Source organism: Brachypodium distachyon, chromosome 4 (genome assembly GCF_000005505.3).
Source record: "Brachypodium distachyon strain Bd21 chromosome 4, Brachypodium_distachyon_v3.0, whole genome shotgun sequence".
Taxonomy (NCBI): Eukaryota; Viridiplantae; Streptophyta; class Magnoliopsida; order Poales; family Poaceae; genus Brachypodium; species Brachypodium distachyon.
Window position 1 is genome coordinate 45948707 of NC_016134.3, and position 17975 is coordinate 45966681.

A 17975-nucleotide genomic window follows, 5' to 3' on the forward strand; every position below is an offset into this window, starting at 1 on the left:
TTTTTGCTAGTATTTCTTATGACCCGAGACAACAAAATAAAATAATACTCGCTCGTCCAAATTTATATGTATTTATTTTTTAAAAACGTCTAGATACATGTGATATTTCGATAACAATGTAGGATTGGAAGAAGTACGGTGTAATGCTTTAAAAAATATATAATGATTTTTTTTGTTAGTCTGTACAGGCACGCAGAAAAAGAAAAAGAAAGTGGAGCACGTAATCAGCACAGCCTAACAAACACCTTAACCGCCGCCGCGTGCACGTAATCCTGATGACACCGGCGAATCCATACGTGTTCCCGTCCAAATCCGGATCCAACGGCCATTGGCAACCGATCGGGTCTCTCTAATCGCCGGTGATTACGGAGTTGCACGCAGCAGTTCCTCTCTTCCCGCGCCGCCTTAAACCACGCCGCGCAGTCGCCCAATCCTCCATTAAAGGCGTCATCAGAGGAAGGAAACAGAAAAAGAATTCAACTCCCTAGGAGAAAGCCCCTGCCATTAGTGCTCCTCCTCCTCGTCCACTGTTCCGCTGTGCGGGGCGGCGCCTCTCCATCTCCGCCGTCCTCCCCGGTTCAAGCAGAGGCATAGTCCGTCCGCTGGGCCTCGTCTGCCATTGTTGCTCTAGCTGGCTTCCGATTCGAAAAGGATGCTCTATTCTTGAGGCCGATATGATTCGGGTCCGGTTTCTTGGAGGCTAGATTGGACAGAGAGGAGGGTTTCTTGGAGTACTAATAATCCGTTGGGCTCCTCCTGAGGTCGAGGTCCTCCGCCGGACCCGGTTTCTTTGGGGCATCGAAGCCGAAGCTGCCACCCCTGTTTTCCGGAGAGATTCGTTGGAGCTGTGCGAGTATGGTATGAACTTCATCTCCCTTCTCCTCTCTTCTCTTCTCTTGTGCCTCGGTTCTGGATTTCTGTGTGGTTCTTTAGGAGGTCAAGAATCCAAGAGATGTGACCGGGATAAATTGATTGGTAATATGCCGGGAAAAAAAGACAATTTTTTGGGTCGGTTTCACGTGGAGAGTCGTGCAAGGCGGCATTGTTGTGGGACTAGTACCTTGTTTTGGTCTCCTGTTCAATCTAGATTGAAATCCTGTTCGGCAAGTGAAGGGCACTGTTCTTGCTGGTTGAATATTATCTTACGGGGGGAGTCATCGATTGGGATCACCTCCAATGTTGATACAGTTTGTTAAGATCTTAGCCAAATAAAATTGCTTCCATAGTACTTTGCCTGTTGTGAGGCACCACTTTTTCGGTGGCCCCCGAATCCATTTTTAAAATCTTGATAATAGTTTCTCAAGATAATTTATCTAACAAGCATCAATTGATACAATAGACAAGACAGCTCCGGCTGCTGCCGACAAAATGCAGGCGGCCCAATTTGGCAAAGTTTGTGTGCTCGGTTTGGTATATTTTTGTTGTTGATCGTTTTCTATTAGCTTATCTCTTTTTATCTTAACAATTTTTAAAGAAATTTCGGATCACTCTAATTCTTAGGAGTTTCTCTTATGTGTGTTCTCCATATCAAAGAGATCTTTCTTAGAATTCCCTTGCTATTACGTTTCATAAAAAAAACATTTTCAGGATGGATGTTTTTCTATGGTGAAAGCAAACATTATCTGTTCAAAATTCTTGTGTTATTTGACTTTGGAATGCACGAGTAATGAGGGACTTAAAGTTTTGAGGTGAACCAGGGTCCATAATAGTAATGGCAACGAAGCTTATCTAAAGTTAATCATGGGTACTCCCTCTGTTTTTTTATATAAGGCGTGTAAATTTTTTAGCCAATTTCCGAAATATAGGGTGTGTAGCTTTCGGCCTGTCCACCCGCGCTGGATGCTAACAGAAAATTAGGCAGTTAGTTTCCTAGTGGCTGCATGCACGCTCTGGATTCTCATCTGTTGGGCATTGATTGGTGTGATTTTGTAGTGCTGGAGTAACAAGCAGCAGTTGCCATGCGGGAAAACAGAAGTGCGCTGGCCGACCTGTGCATCGTGGGGTTTGCTTTAATATTAGCGCTGGAGTTTTTACGCCTTATATAGAAAAACGGAGAGAGTACTTTGCCCAACCTTTTCCATTAGCTTAGCTTTTAGGTGAACTTGTTAATGCATATTCAATATAGTATCAGAGCAATACATCTTGCTTTTGGGAGGTTCTTCTGACAGTTGCCTTCTAGCGACCGAGAAAGCGAAGCATGAGGAAAGGTGTTGAAGTATGACTATGCATTAGTCTGCGGCCGTTAAACTGTTTAATGCCGTACTAATTTTATAATCTGATATGGGAATATAGCCATGAAAGGAAAAAAATAAAAATGGTTAGCTAACGGTAAAATACACAAGCTGGTTGAGGAAAAACTAGATTATGGCAATTTAGCAATGCCATATGAAGCCTATGTAACCCACATTTCAACTACCGGTTTAGGTAGATATATCGAACTTAATATATTGTCTAAAAGAGGTAGTCACAGTCTCACAGACATGGTAATGTAGAACCAACTAAATGATGGGATAGATGCAAAATATTATGGTAGATTGAGTGTAACTTTCTTTCTTTCTTGGTTACGCATAGACTTTTCTACCTATTTCCAATCTTAGTTGTGCATTGACCTTTCTTTCTTAACCATTTCTTTCATTCGTTTTCTCTTCTCCATTCCCTTAGTTGTGTTCAATTCTTACTGTCAGTGCCCATCACTCACCTTTTCGCATAGGAGTGGTGAGGCTCGCTACATTTTTAGGAAGTTAGGTTAGATGTGATAAACAAAATATAATAGGATGTCAATCGATGTACATGTTTTATCGAGTGTAAAAAAAATAATGGAGATCGGAGGGTTTAGTTTATTTTTATGTCCATTAGTTAGTCTATCAGTAAATATATATGAGTATCATTACTCCATTTGATGATAGTTTCATGAAACTATTTTTTTTCATTATGCAGGCTGGTGTATGTGAAATCTGTGGAGATGTCGGTTTTGAACAACTTCTGTTAGCTTGTGATGACTGCAAGTGCACCACTCATCTGTAAGGACCTTCTTCACAATTTGAGGAAATTTCACAGAACCACACTTTTTGTGGCAGTGGTCTCACAAAACCACAGTTGTTGCTAACAGTCTCACAAAACCACAACTCTTGGGGCAGAGAGTCTCAAAAAACCCTAATCTCAATGATTAGGCGGCTTGATGGTGTTTCTGACGATCCAGGCCCACAACGTGGCATTGGAGACGGGTCAGGGAGGCTGACGTTGCAACTGACTTGTGGGCCTGGGTCGTCAGAAACACCATCAAGCCACCTAATCATTGAGATTATAGTTTTTTGAGACTCACTGCCCCAAGATTTGTGGTTTTGTGAGACTGTTAGCAACAACTGTGGTTTTGTGAGACCACTGCGACAAAAAGTGTGGTTCTGTGAAATTTACTCTCACATTTAAAATTACTACTATGTTTTTGTATTTAATATATAAATATAAGATGATGGCATCCCCAACAATCTGTTACTTATGCCAATACTAAGAGGGAGTGAATATTTTATCTCATAAGTGGTAACAAGATCTCCAATAGATGGTTATGAAGAGTTGGTAAGAATGGAAAAGCTGTAGATTCATGTGAGAGGGTGGGACCCACAAAGTAAGTTTTTAGTAACAAGTGATCTCGCCAACAAGTATTTGGTTGTTACTTGTTCCTTCGTACGAGTGCCCAAGCAATCATTACTTCACTTTCCATCCTCCTCTCCACATCATAAAAAATCCTTCATGGCACACCCTTAGTAACAGTTGACATTTACTATTGTAGAAGCTCTAGCTAATTAGTCACTAAATCAAAATATCTTTTTGGGTTACTAAGCTTCCAAGTGCAGTTCACCTTCCGTCCTATAGTGGTAATCCTACTTATTTTTATGATGTTGTAAGTATCTAGCAAGGCAATGGGCAAGACACATTTGATGCACTTTTTATAGAAAACGCCCTCCAATCCCCCAACCCACCAACACCTTTTGTCCTCATCGCAACGCACACATTGTCGCCGGTTGCCCACTACTTCGTGAGTGGAGAGCTGAGCAGTTCATATGTCGGCACCACAAGTACACACATAGCACATTTCATACGCCTGTAGCTTCGCCTTCCCTGTCTTTGTGCTAGTGTTGCGCTACTTATTGGCACATTGTTTTGTGTCCTGCATATGTGCTATCGCGGCCCTTTTGCAATCCGCTGGGCATCAATGTGGCATTGGCTGGTGGGGATGTGCCGTTGGACACGCTCGCTAACAGGAGCCCAGACGTATTGTTGCATACGTCTAAAGCATCCCAAGTCCGGGTAGAAATCTATCAACGCCGCTGAACTCATGTGTTTGTCTTGGTCGTCGTCCATGGTGTCTATCCATGTGTCACTCCTCTGTCATGACCTGGGTGTCGTCGCCTAGGTTAGGTCGTCGTCCATTGTGTCTATCCAAGTATCCAGTGAAAACCCTCATTGGGTAAAAACTTGCAAACTTTTCTCGTCGGCTTTTGGATGTAAAACATTTGGTCTAGATGAGAGGTGGGAATCCCACCATCACTTAAACGCACTTTGCAGACCCCCCCCCCCCCCCCCACTTTTCTCTCTCTACTCTGAACTGAAGCCCTCTTCGTTGGGGGGTTTTCTGCGAAAATGCATTTAAGTGATTGTGGGATTCCCACCTCTCATCTAGACCACATGTTTTGAGTAAATTTCACAGAACCACACTTTTTGTGTCAGTTGTCTCACAAAATCCCGGTTGTTTGTAATAGTCTCACAAAACCACAACTTTTGGGCAGCTGGTTTCAAAAAACCTAATCTCGATAATTAAGCTGATTGATGGTGTTTCCGACAACGCGGGGCCACCAATCAGATGCCACGTCATCTTCCCCGACCCGTTTTTTATGCCCATTTTCGACGCCACGGCATCTGCCTTTGCTCTAGTGACAGCTGGTGATGTCTTGGGTCAGGTAGAAACTGACGTGGAGTTGAAAACGGGTGTCAAAAACGTGTTGGGGAAGATGACGTGGCATCTGGCTGGTGGCCCCAGGTTATCGGAAACGCCATCAACCAGCTTAATTATTGAGATTAGGGTTTTTTGAAACCAGCTGCCCCAAAAGTTGTGGTTTTGTGAGACTATTACAAACAACCGTGGCTTTGTGAGACAGCTGCCACAAAAAGTGTGGTTCCGTGAAATTTACTCACATGTTTTACATCCAATGGCCGACGAGAAAAGTTTGCAAGTTTTCACCCAATGAGGGTTTTCACTGGATACTTTCCCTTGATCATTTATAGGCATCTTATCTTAGTATTGATAATTTACTTGTGATATTCTTCATGTACCACCTCTGAAGTTATATATGGTGTTTCTTAGACCATTCAACTCATGCCTGTTTTTATTGATTAATAGGAAAGATTTCATATTTATGATGGAATGTTTTTCTATAGCTGCTGCAACATATTAGATGAATATTTGAAACTTCGGCAAAATAGGAACAGAATTTTTTTTCTCATCTCTTCGCAGATTCCCACTGGTTTTGTAATTTTTTTGGCTGCGCTCATGATGGAAATGTGGATCGGGAAGCAGTCAAATTCATTTTTTCTTACGCTAAGCTTGTTACAGGACACACCCAGCGACAAAGTTCTTTTGTAATTATGAAATGTATTATTGTCACATCAGATGTGATAGTTTATGTACATAGTTTTGTGAGCCTTACAACATTGCTTCATATGTTTCTATTGTTTGCAAAAAAAAACTGCTCTTTAATTATTCTGGTTACTAATTAATCATTTTGTAGATACTGTCTGGCTAAGGTTCTTTTTGATGTATCGTCACTTAAAAGCTGGTTCTGTGATGAATGCCTACCAAGACATGATGAAGTTAGGAAATCTATACATAAGGCGACAAATCAAAGGCATGCTCATTCTAGTTCTGCAATACACCATCCAAGTACTACGAGTGAGAAGTCAGTAAAGGAACCAGGGTCATGTAGAGACCATAAACATAAATCATGCAAGTCTAAAAGTAAATCTCGAAGAAAAAAAGATTTTTCAAGAAAGAATTCTTCATCAAGGAAGCACAGAAGGTCACATGTGCAACCAATGGGTAACAAGACCGATAGAAATGCTCATTCTTGTGCTAGTGGGGAGACACTTCACTCTTTTGAAGTCATCACCATGGAAACATCTAAGTCCAGCAATGATGAAAACCAGCAGGTTGGCAACGAACATTCTGTTCGTACATTAAACAGTGATTGTGTTGCAAATCGCTTGCCACTAAGGGTAAATGAAAGCAATCTCCAAAATCCATTGGATGAATATGAATCTCCTCCGAGTGCTGCTGCAGATCAGTTGAACCTCCCAAAGGATAAGGTTGGCTCACCTTGTTCCCTGCAGAATATTGGAACACATCATGATGTTAGTGATAACATAAGTGCTAACTTTATGTTGGAGAGAGAGAAGAAAAAGGTCAGGTCCCAGTCGGATAATAAAGCTAGCAGGGATTTGCAGAATGGAAGCATGACTACCAGTCTGCCACAGCCTTCCACAGTGCAGACTGTAGACAGAAAAATGCCCTCTTCAGAAAACATGAATGTGTTGCCAAAGGAAAGCAGCTGTCCGTTGTCAGAGAACTTTCAAATTGGAAGTCCAATGGGTTGCCGTGTGACACCAGTCTTAGCAGAGGATAATCAGAGTGAAGCATCAAAGCTACTGGATGGAGCTGATTCAAGTTCCTTCTCTGAAACCAGTTTTAAAGAGATCATTGTTCTGGAGGACAGCGATACAGAGGACGAGGATGGACATTCCATTCCTGTTGATCAATATGCTACAGACAACCGAAAAAAGCAAAGACGGCTCGTTCTACTAGATGATGACGAAGAACAGGTTGCAGAGGTGAAGTCTGAAGATTTTAATCATCGGTCTCTTGAGTGTGATGGATCAATGAGCAAGCCTAGAATAGACGATGATTGTGTTGATGAGGCTGTACAGTCTGGAGAATTTAACAATCAAAATGTCAATAATGATGGTGAACATGCTGTACAGCTGGATGTTTTGACTCCTGAAGCTTTTGAAATTACTCGGCCCGTGAAGAAAAGGAGGGTATATAGAGAGGCAAACTTAGATGAAGAGGTTATGGTAGGTACCGGCAATGCTCGGAATGATGTTTCAAACTTGACATCACAAACTCTAGTAGCAAAGGATCATCTTCTCCAAACCAGAATGCCTTTTGATTCAGTGGCTGCCGATCAACAATGTTGTATGTATTCACAACCCATTGATGAACCTATATGGAGGTAAGCCAGACTCTGTCTCACAATCATGGTTATATTTATCTATACTGATGTTTTCTCACTTTCTGTTATTATGTCAACAGTGGAATTTTGCAGATAAACGCTGAAGAGTTTGTCTGGCTGGATGCACACCTGTCGACCAAAGCATGCGAGCTTGTGTGGCAATTATCTAGATCATTGCAAACAGTAGTTGAAGTAATCAAGCTCCCTCAGTTCGAAGCCTGGCCAAAGAGCTGGGAGGCTTCAGGACCTACTGATGACAACATTGCGTTGTATTTCTTCCCACCTAGTATGAGGTATGTGTGCATTTATGTTTTTCTGCTTCTTTCTTCTGCTCAATGTTGAGTCTAAAAGGTCCGACATGCTCATCTCTAGCTCAAAAGAAGAATCAGATGGTCTAGTGGAGGAACTAATTGAGAGCAGTTCTGTCTTAAAAGTTGCTCTTGGTATCGCGGAGCTGCTAATCTTCCCCTCCACTATATTGCCTGACCAATATAAGGGTATGTGTTCAATTGGAGATTTCTTGTTTCTGTATCGTCATCATGGCATTGCACCTAGTTGGTACTTGAGATGTTATGCTTCTTATCAATCTGTCATGTCCAGTTAGGTGGTCTATTTTTTCCCAACCAGATATTGCATTGGACAAGCTATGCGTTGCATCATAAACAATGGCATACCAGGCACTGATCAAAATATGTTGTGTTTAGTGTGCCAGGGGAAACACTACCTGTGGGGATTGTTCAAGCGCACGGAAGTTGAGTCTGAGAACAAAGATGTTCTAGTTGAACAACAAGACGGTTCAGCATGTGCCAAGGAAGGGGAGACACAAGAACATCATTTTGCAGGCCAACAATATGATGTACAATGCGAGGCACCAGGCCATGACACTTCCATTCTGAAGGATGTTGTTCATGTCGAGAATCAATTGCTGGTGGATCATGATTTTGAGGCTCAAGAGGGGGCTACAGAAGCTATCATGGGTGAAGGCAAAAATTCGTCGTCCGCAAAGCTGAACCCTCCAAAAGCTACATCAAACTGTTCTACGCAGCCAAGGTTGGACCCTAAACTACATGCACCTGAAGTACACAGCCAAGAAGATGAACAAGACTTGGCCAAGCCATCAGGTGGCTCTGGACCTGCTGCGGTCACTCCCAAGCCAACAGATACTGCCGAGCACGGGCCAACCCAATTGTTTGGATTTGTCGCAGCACGGACTCCGAGAGCACAGCAACTCATCCAGGAGATGGTCAGCGAAGGCGCACTCTTGTTCTCAGTGCCGGGGGAGATGGTGAATGCCGGATCTGCAGCAGGCAGTGAGTCTCCACCTATGCACGACTGCTGCCAGTCTATTGGATTCGTCCCAATGGATGATGATGTGGCTTCTGAAGCCTGCCTGGAGCTGTTTCCAGTTCGGCAGGATCATATTGGAAGGGCTCCTACGGTCGAAGCTAGCAAGGAGGTAGATCTTGACCTGATTCTCAGTGCACGATCGCGAGCACCGTCGGCATTCTTATGAAAATATGCTACTGATGCTGAGCTCAGGCTGTTTTGCAGAACTCCAGACAGAGAATTTTGCTGGGGATTGTAATGTATTGTCATCTCCCAAGTCTGTTGCCTTTCTTTAGATATACTGGAAAAAATTCTAGTGCCTTGTTTAGACCATGCAAAGGCCAGCCTGTGCATATGTACTTTCCTGATGCATATTGTTCTTGAAGGCGATGATGACGGGGGAATGCCACGCTGGAGAGTGGCTGTACTAGCGTTGCAGTTGTTCCTTTGTACTGCTACTGTTGTTTGCAAATTTAATATTTTTGACAATTCGTAACTTTAAAACTAAAAGTCAAGAATGTGATTTATTTGAACCATGTGTCTCTTACGGTGAGTGAGTCCATATAGAAAAAAAATATTGATTATCGTCAAAAAACATTGTTCAACTCTATCAAACAAAATTTTCTTCGAAACTTCTTGTATTTACTTAGGAAAGAAAGAAAGAAAATAAAGAAGGAAAAAAGAAACGAAAAACGGGTTAATCGGCTGCACAAGACTCGTTATCGGGCTGGCCCAACTGTACTACGCGGAGCTAGCCGTGGCCCGGTCCTTTGAGGAGGCGGGGACGTGGGGCGGGCGGCGCCGCCCAGGGCCCATGAAAGCCAGGGTCACCCAGCTACGTATATGCAGGCCTGTCTGCATGTATATTTTTTGGACCTTACATGGTTCTAATAGCTTGCCCAATTGAATGGAATCAGCGTGGAATCAGGAGATCTATACATCCAATCTCGATCAACAGGCCGAGCCGTGAGACTGCCGCCGGCAACCAGGCGGCGCTTGTTCCATCTCGATCGCTGGAGACCGGCCGGTTCTAGCTTTTCATCTTAGCAATCTCACATTGCTCATGCCCTTACAAGACAATCGGTAAAAAAGGTTATTGAGTTGATCTAGTAGTAATTCATTGATTGATGTTAGTTTTTCAATTATTAGGTAATTACAAATTACTCTCTCCTTTTCACAAAAAATAGCGCACACGCATTTCGAGTTAGAACTTTGACTAACAATTAAACCACAGACGCAGGGACGGGCTTGTGGCAGGCTAGGTTTTCGACTCCGAGACATCCCAAGGAGACAATGTCAGGGTCAGGTTCCGCAAAGTCGTTGATGACTGGTGTTAGACACCGGGCTATTAACTGGATCGTTGCAGCTTCCAATTCATGTAATCGAGCTCCATTAGTTGGAAGCCTTGCCAAACTGCTGGGACGCTTCAGGAACTACATATGACAACATTTTATTTCTTCCCACCTACTATGATGTATGTTTTCTTTCATATATGTTTCTCTGCTGTTTTTTGTTCATGTACTCAATGTATGATATTCTCATCTCTAGCGGATGGTCTAGTGGCAGAAATCATTGAGACCATCATTGTACAACACCCACCTAGCGCCATCATCCTCCGCGTATGCATCACGCAACTAAGGAAACAAACAATTTCCCTTGGATAAAGTAATCGACGCATTTGCACCATACGGACCGAGGCCTTTCGTCCTAAGTGTCGCTGGAGGAGCGACTAGTTGGATTTATCATAGGCCTTCTAAAAATCAATTTAAAAAGATACCATCCATTTTGTTACGTTTTAACTCATGAATTGTCTCATGTAGGACCACCACTCCCTCTATGATATGACGATCCGACATGAATGCCGTTTGGTTGGAACGGATAATAGCACTAACCACAAGATTCACCCGACTAGTGCCAACATTTGTAAACATCTTGAAGCTGACATTCAGCAAACAAATAGGTCTTTATGGCTAAACATGAAGCATCATTTTTTTAATTACGAATCAAGGAAATAATTCCAAATTTCAGCCTAAACAATGGAAGTATCTTCCTCAATGAAAATCAACAAAAAGAGCTATCAACTCAATCTTGATAACCTCCGAGAAATGCTTGAGTACAAAATTCAGCCGAGAGATCATCTGAGCTCATTGTGTTCCATCTGAGCTCCTTGTGTTCCATAAAAAGACCGAGGCAGAAACCCTAACCCTTGACGACTTAATTAGGAGGCGACTCGTCGTGCCCGCCAAATTCCTAGCTTCCAGCCCACGCAGCACGACCACCTCCCTCACGGCCGTTGCCAATATGTATGCATCTAGAGAAGTCTGAGTTATTTCTTCTCTTATAAGCATTAATACAATTAAGGACATTTTCAACCGATTTTTTTATTTCTACGTACTAGCTGTCCTGTAATGAAGCAAAAGCCAAAAATGAAAAGTTTTTATGACCGCCAACTGTCGACTGGTCATACCATACGCGCGTCCAGCAGTGCCCACAGCTGTAGCTCGCTCGGACGGACGGTAACGGGCATGCAATTAAAACATACCCAAACGAAACGGACCGCGATTCCTTATAAATTAAGCATCCCCTTTGCGTTAGCTTCTCACATCTAGATCTTCCCTATAAGTTCTCTTCCTGTGCCAGGGCTTCAGCAGAGGGTCGATCCGCTTCTGGATCGGCCGTCCTCGCGCGCGTCGTCGGCCGGTAGGGGAGTTCTCGGCGAGTTCGTCCGTCTCGTCAAGGAAGGTACGGGCGAGTTCTTGATTGGGTGTGATTGTTGTTGTACGTAGGAGTTCGTTCCTTGTGCCGGAGATCGAGGAAATTCGTGTTCCTAATTGGACGACGCAGCTAGCCACGCAGGAGTGTTTTGTTCATCATCGTCCTCGGGCTGAGCATGCAGTTGTGAGAGCAGCAGGACTTAAGGTACCTCGTTTAGTCATCTTCTTTGCAAGATCTATAATCCTGCCGATCTGCGACTGATCTTTGCTTGCCGGAGCAGTCGAGATGAGCACTGAGATCGACTCGATCCAGTTTCTTAATTCGTTTTGCCGCGGCAGTAGTCAAGCTGGGCAGTTCTGGCCGGGAGCAGCAGGCCGTAATTAAGGTATACGTGTCTCTTCTCCTGTTTTATGCATGTCTTGTTCGCAAGATCTGAATATAATCCTATCGATCTGCAACTGATCGATCTTCGTTTTCCGGAGCAGTCGAGATGCATGAGCAATTGAGAAGGTACGAACTTGGTCTTCTGTTTTACATCTCGATCCTCTCCTAGATTTATAATCCTGGCGTCTGCAATTGATTTACTATGCTTCTGGTATGTGCATATGTGCTTGCTTTGATTAATTGGTCTTCTCTCCTGTTTTATGTCTTCTTCGCAAGATCTATAATCCTAGAGGGATCTGCAAGACTTCAACTTGTCGATCTTCGTTTGCTGGAGCAGTAGAGATGAGCAGCTGGTACGCACCTGTCTTCTGTTTTACATCTCCTCCCGTAGATTTATAATCGAGTATTGTCTGCAAAGTGATTTACTACTATATATATATGCTGTTGGTATGTGCATGTGTTTGCTGTGATTAAATTGGTCTTCTCTTCTGCTTATGTTATCTTTGCAAGGTTTATACATAAATCCTGCAGATCTGAACTTATTTGCTCTGCGTGTGCTTGTGCCCTGCTTTGGCTTGGGTTAGAGATCTTGGTAGATTTCGCATAAGGATTGGCTAGTTCATATTACTCTGGACTCTGGACCCGGTTAGGGCACAGCCTCTCACATCGGCCTAGCTCCTCTCACACCCAAAAGGGCGTGCCTCCACAAAAAAGCCTTCCGCGACAGTAGTACGACCATGTTCCCCTTGCTCGTATCAGCACTTGATCGACCACGTGTCTCCTAGTTTTTGTCCTCAAAATCCTTATCTCTCTCCTGCGTGCTATCACGCGGCTTGAGCCAGAGCAGGAGCTCTCTTGCAGTATGCTGGAGAGAGACGACGCTGGCGGTATGTCCCATTGATTAGATGGGACGGCCCGACTTGCGCGATCTTCATGACCTCCGAGAAATGCTATATATGGCGCCCTAAACTCGGCCTAAAGAATGGAATTATCTTCCTCAATGAAAATCAACAAAAAGAGCCATCGAGTCAATCTTCATGACCTCCGAGAAATGCTTATAAAATTGAGCGAGAGACCATCTGAGCTCATGGTGTTTCATCTGACACAATGAATCTCCATAACTACACAAAGACCGAGGCACAACGCACAAACCGTCAAACCCTAACCCTTGACGACTTATTTAGGAGGCAACTACTCGTCGCTCCCGCCAAACTCCTAGCTTCCGGCCCACGCCCACCTCCCTCGCGGCCGTACGTTGCCAATATGCATGTATGCATCTAGAGAAAGTTACTTCTTCTCTTAATATGTAAGCAATACAATTAAGGACAGTTTCAACCGTTTTTGCTCATTTCTACGACGTACTAGCTGTCCTGTAATGAAGCAAAAGCCAAAAATGAAGAGCTTTTATGACCGCCAACTGTCGACTGGTCATACCATAGTCCATACGCGCGTCCAGCAGTGCCCACAGCTGTAGCTCGCTCGGACGCGGTAACGGGCGTGCAATTAAAACGTACCCAAACGAAACGGACCGCGATTCCTTATAAATTCAGAATTCCCTTTGCGTTCGCTTCTCACATCTAGATCTCATCCCCATAAGTTCTCTTCCTGTGCTGGGCTTCCGCAGAGGGTCGATCCGCTTCTGAATCAGCGCGTCGGCCGGTAGGAGTTGTCGGCGAGTTCGTCCATCTCATCAAGCAAGGTACGGGCGAGTTCTTGATTGGGTGTGATTGTTGTTGTACGTAGGAGTTCGTTCCTTGTGCCGGAGATCGAGGAAATTCGTGTTCCTAATTGGACGACGCAGCTACGCAGGAGTGTTTTGTTCATATCATCCTCGGGCTGAGCATATGCAGTTCTGGACTTCTGGGTTCAGCAGGACTTAAGGTACCTCTTTTATGTCATCTTCTTTGCAAGATCTATAATCCTGCCGATCTGCAACTGAGATCTTTGCTTGCCGGAGCAGTCTAGATGAGCACTGAGATCGACTCGATCCAGTTTCTTCGTTGCCGCGGCAGTAGTCGTGATGAGCAGTTCTGCTGGGAGCCGCAGGCCGTAATTAAGGTACGCGTCTCTTCTCCTGTTTTATGCATGTCTTAATTTTTCGCAAGATATATATAATCCTACCGATCAGCAACTGATCTTCGTTTGCCGGAGCAACAGAGATGAGCAGGTACGCGTACTCACCTGTTCTTCTGTTTTACATCTCCTCCCGTAGATTTATATTCCTGTCCTCTGCAAGTGATTTAATTACTATATGCTGGTATGTACATATGTCATGTGAGCCTGTGATTAATTGGTCTTTACACTTCTCTCCTGTTTTATGTATTTTCTTCGCAAGATTTATACTTAAATCCTGTAGATCTGAACTGATTTGCTTTGCCGGCACGTGCGTGCGCTTGCCGGCCGCTTGTGTCCTGCTTTGGCTTGGGTTACAGATCTTGGTATATTTATTTGTTCGCTTAAGTATTTGTTAGGTCGTATTATATATTAGTCTGGACTCTGAACTGGGGTACACACTTACACTTACACGGGAAAGCTGGTTTCCGGTGGGGAATCGGCTTGTGTGCCGATATATTTAGGAGGAGGCCGGAGAAGATATCTCATATCTAGTGCTACTGTCACAATATGGCCGAAGTGTTGTTGACGCGTAGGTTCACCTTAATTTGCTGGAGCAATAGAGCGTCGATGCTCCGTGTGTCTTCACCTCTACAGCTGGATGCCATCGGTCAGCTCCTCGGCCCCCTCTTTCCTCCTCATTCGATCTATCTTTTCCTTCTCCCCATTGTGTGATCATCCACGGGCCATCAAGGCATCAACTAGGACATGGAGATTGCTTCTGTTGAAACAGAGAGTTTAATTATTCACAACACGCTGCATCCATATTATTCTATTGATAGAGTCTTGCAAGGGTTCAAAGAAGTAAATTACATCGAGGCATCATCAGAGTCCCTCTTGGCTAGATCTAGGTGCCGCAATCGGAGAGGACCGTATCGGTGCACTTCCTAACGACTTGCTCCTCATCATGCTATCCCGCTAGGAAAGCCTTCTGTGACGTCCATGTTCCCCTTGCTCGAAGCATTACTTGACCATGTCTCTTCCCGTTTTCATCCTCGAAATCTCTCTCCTGCATGCTACCATGCGGCTTGAGCCATAGGAGCTCTTCTTTGCCCTCCCTTCTGGCTTAACGATCGATTCACCGTTTGTCCTGGGCTTGTACCGTGCCACTTCCATATCATCACTGGAGTTGGATTCCTCTTTCCTTGCTGTGCCAGAGCCGGCGGTGATGAGTACTTTCCACGTCTCCATTGCCATCGGTTTTCACAAGAAGGAAGAGATCGAGTCCAGCGAGATATGGAGGTTGCACGGTGGAACCACGGTGGGAGGACATCCGTGGAGCTATCGATATTGATAAGCTAGAAAGGAGGGTGAAGACAAGCTCCTTGGGTCAAGCCGAACGGCAGTACATGGGTTTCAAGGAGGGATACTTGGGGACACGGATGTGGTCTAGCGCTGCTTCGTGCGAGGGAAACGAGGCATCACAGAAGGATACCTCGTGCAGGTAGGGCCAAAGGCCGTGCCATCGGCATGAGAGAAAGCTGTGAGCGCGGCAGTGCTCGTGCATTAATTCTAGGCGAGCCAGGATCAGGAGAAGCAAGTCATCAGGAAGTGCACTGATGTGGTTCATCCGTAGCCTACACGCTTGGATCTCGCCGAGAGGAACTGTGACGATGCCCCCGATTTTAACTCTATTGAAGCTCTGCCAGACCCTCTGAATTGAATATGGATGTGGAGGGTTTTGAATGAACTCCATTCAAGACTAGCTATCTTTGTTTTCTAGTTGATGAGCGGTGGATGATCAGGCACCTGGGAGGTGGAAAAAATAGATCGAATGAGCAGGGAAGAGGGTGCGAGGAGCGGAGACATATAGCAAACGCTAAAGGTGCGGGCACAAGGGGCATCGGTGCGCTACTGAGCACTCCATGGAATTTTAGCTAAATTTTCACTAAATTGGCAAGCTCATCTGCAACTACATTAGCTTCCTGGTAATAGGGGTCAAAGGGGTTTGAGTTCAGCCACATTTTAATTTGTAATATTATTTGCATAAATACCTTTTTTGTGTAGGTCAAGGTTGGCCGGCCATATTGTTAATGAGATTTTAGGGCTTAACATATTATGGCTTTTAGAACATTTCAAAAAACTTAGACTCTTTAGAAGCAATTCCATTTGCATCCGCATAGTTATAGAACCATCCATCAGTGGCGAGTGCTTAAACTCCTTCGCTCATGTCCAGCCAGCTAAAAAAAATGGACGGAAAAGAAGGCAGCCAGATACATATAAACATAAATTCAACGACATAGTAAATATGGAGAGACCATGGCAGGAGCTGGTATACTCTTCCGTTACACAAAAAGGCAAGGAATCTCGCTTCCATTATCTAAGAAAATTGTCTGAAAAAATTATCTAAGAAAATGTCAGAAAGTTGTCAACTACGGAGAAAGCAATACATTACAACCCTCAGCAAAATTCTCTGAACATGAACCACAAACTCAGAAGGATTCTAGCGTTGCTCACGATTGTGTGCTAAGGAACAAGAGCGCCATGGCAGCTCCCAGTAGTTCCATAGCCACAAGGTCATGACACACGAGTGGTTCAATCTCAGACATGCACATGCGTGCTTCACAATGGAACCGTCATGAAAATGATGTTCTTGTGTCTCCCCTTCCTTGGGGCACACCGAACTGTCTTGTTGCTCGACTAGAACATCTTTGTCCTTAGCTTCATCTTTCCCGCGCTTGAACACTCCCCATAGGTAGTTCTTCGCATGGAGTACTATACACAACATATTTTGATCACTGACTGGTATGCTATGGAATTCTTAATTATGATGCAATTAAGGGTTATCCAATGCAAATTTGGTAGGGATGAAAAATAGACCTGTGGAGCAGACTGATAATAGGCATGCATAAGATACCAACTAGGTTCAACGCCATGCCTTGGGTAGTACATGATGAAGATGCAAAAATAAGAAATATAAATCTCCAATTAGACATGTACACTGTTATTCGTCTGGCAATATAGTCGAGGGGAAGATTAGCATGCAGCTCAACAATACCAACAATAGATTTCAAGGCAGAATTGCTCTCAAATGATTTCCTCCACTAGATTCAGTCAGGCTAGATATATATCACAATGAGTACCAAAAAAAGCATTGGAGAAACATAAATAAATGAGAACATACCATGTACTAGGTGGGAATAAATGCAATGCGTGCAATGTTGTCATCAGTAGGTCCTGAAGCCTCCCAGCTCTTTGGCCAGGCTTCCAACCGAGGGAGCTTGATTACTTCAATTACTTGTTCAGTGATTCAGATAATTGCCACACCCCAGCTCGTATGTTTTTATTCACAGGTGTGCATCCATCCTTACAAACACTCCACTGTTTATCTTAGAATTCCTTTATTGACATGATAGTTGAACAGTGATAAAACATCATCGATTAGTATATAAAAAATATAGCTATGATTGCCAGGCGGAAAAAGATAGTCTACTAGCTAACCCCCCAAATAGCTTCATCAAAGGGTTGTGAATACATACAGCACTACTGATGGGTGGATTCTGAATCAAATGGCATTGTGGATTGGAGAAGATGGTCCTTCGCTACTACAGATCGTGATGTCAACTTTGAAAAATTATTCCGAGCACACCTAGCGACGCTGGTACCTACCATAACCTCTTCATCTAGCTAGGGTATAAAGAGTGACTAATGAAGATATGGTAGGTATCGACGATGCTAGATGTGCTCAGAATGATGTTTCAAAATTGATGTCACAAACTATAGTAGCGAAGGACCAACTTCTCCCATCCTGAATTCCATTTTATTTAGAATCTGCCAATCAGCAATGTTTTTACGTATTCAAAACCCTCTCATATAGCTTTTTGGAGGTACGATAGTAGACTATCCTTTTCCCTCTTGGAGTCATAGCTATGCTTTTTTTTTATACCGCTGATATTTTCTCACTCTTCTGTTATCTTCTCGACGGTGGAATTTTAAAGATAAACAATGAAGTATTTGTCAGGCTGGCTGCACACCAGTGGACGAAAATGTGAGGTAGACGGTGTGGCAATTATATGGATCGTTGCAACCAGTAGTTGGAGTACTCAAGCTCCCTAAGTTGCAACCCTGGCCAAAGATCTAGGATGCTTCATAACCTACTAATGACAACATTGCATTGTATTATTTCTTCCGACCTAGTATGAGGTATGTTTGCCTTTC

General features: G+C 43.8%; 1 protein-coding gene and 1 non-coding gene across 3 annotated transcripts; both read left to right on the forward strand.

Moving 5' to 3' along the window:
* Positions 1-326: 326 nt before the first annotated feature.
* Positions 327-9106, forward strand: LOC104584781. Of its 2 annotated transcripts, XM_014902124.2 has the most exons (7): positions 327-858; positions 2938-3020; positions 5784-7280; positions 7361-7573; positions 7653-7777; positions 7985-8285; positions 8326-8713. In XM_014902124.2, exons 1-7 carry the CDS (start codon positions 856-858, stop codon positions 8567-8569), a joined length of 2466 nt encoding a protein of 821 aa, XP_014757610.1. In that variant the 5' UTR covers positions 327-855; the 3' UTR covers positions 8570-8713. The 2 variants fall into 2 exon arrangements, with proteins under 2 accessions (XP_014757610.1, XP_010238691.1); XM_010240389.3 differs by having other exon boundaries at positions 332-858; positions 7985-9106.
* Positions 9107-17349: 8243 nt separating this feature from the next.
* MIR7710 (microRNA MIR7710) lies at positions 17350-17555 on the forward strand. Its single transcript, NR_126990.1, has one exon. It is a non-coding gene; the product is annotated as a microRNA MIR7710 (primary transcript).
* Positions 17556-17975: the final 420 nt, after the last annotated feature.

Excerpts from the sequence above, each read along its gene's own strand:
- LOC104584781 (XM_010240389.3), top strand. Across the intron at positions 7,281-7,360 it reads ATTGATGAACCTATATGGAG|TGGAATTTTGCAGATAAACG; the intron begins GTAAGCCAGACT and ends TTATGTCAACAG. Across the intron at positions 7,574-7,652 it reads TTCTTCCCACCTAGTATGAG|CTCAAAAGAAGAATCAGATG; the intron begins GTATGTGTGCAT and ends GCTCATCTCTAG.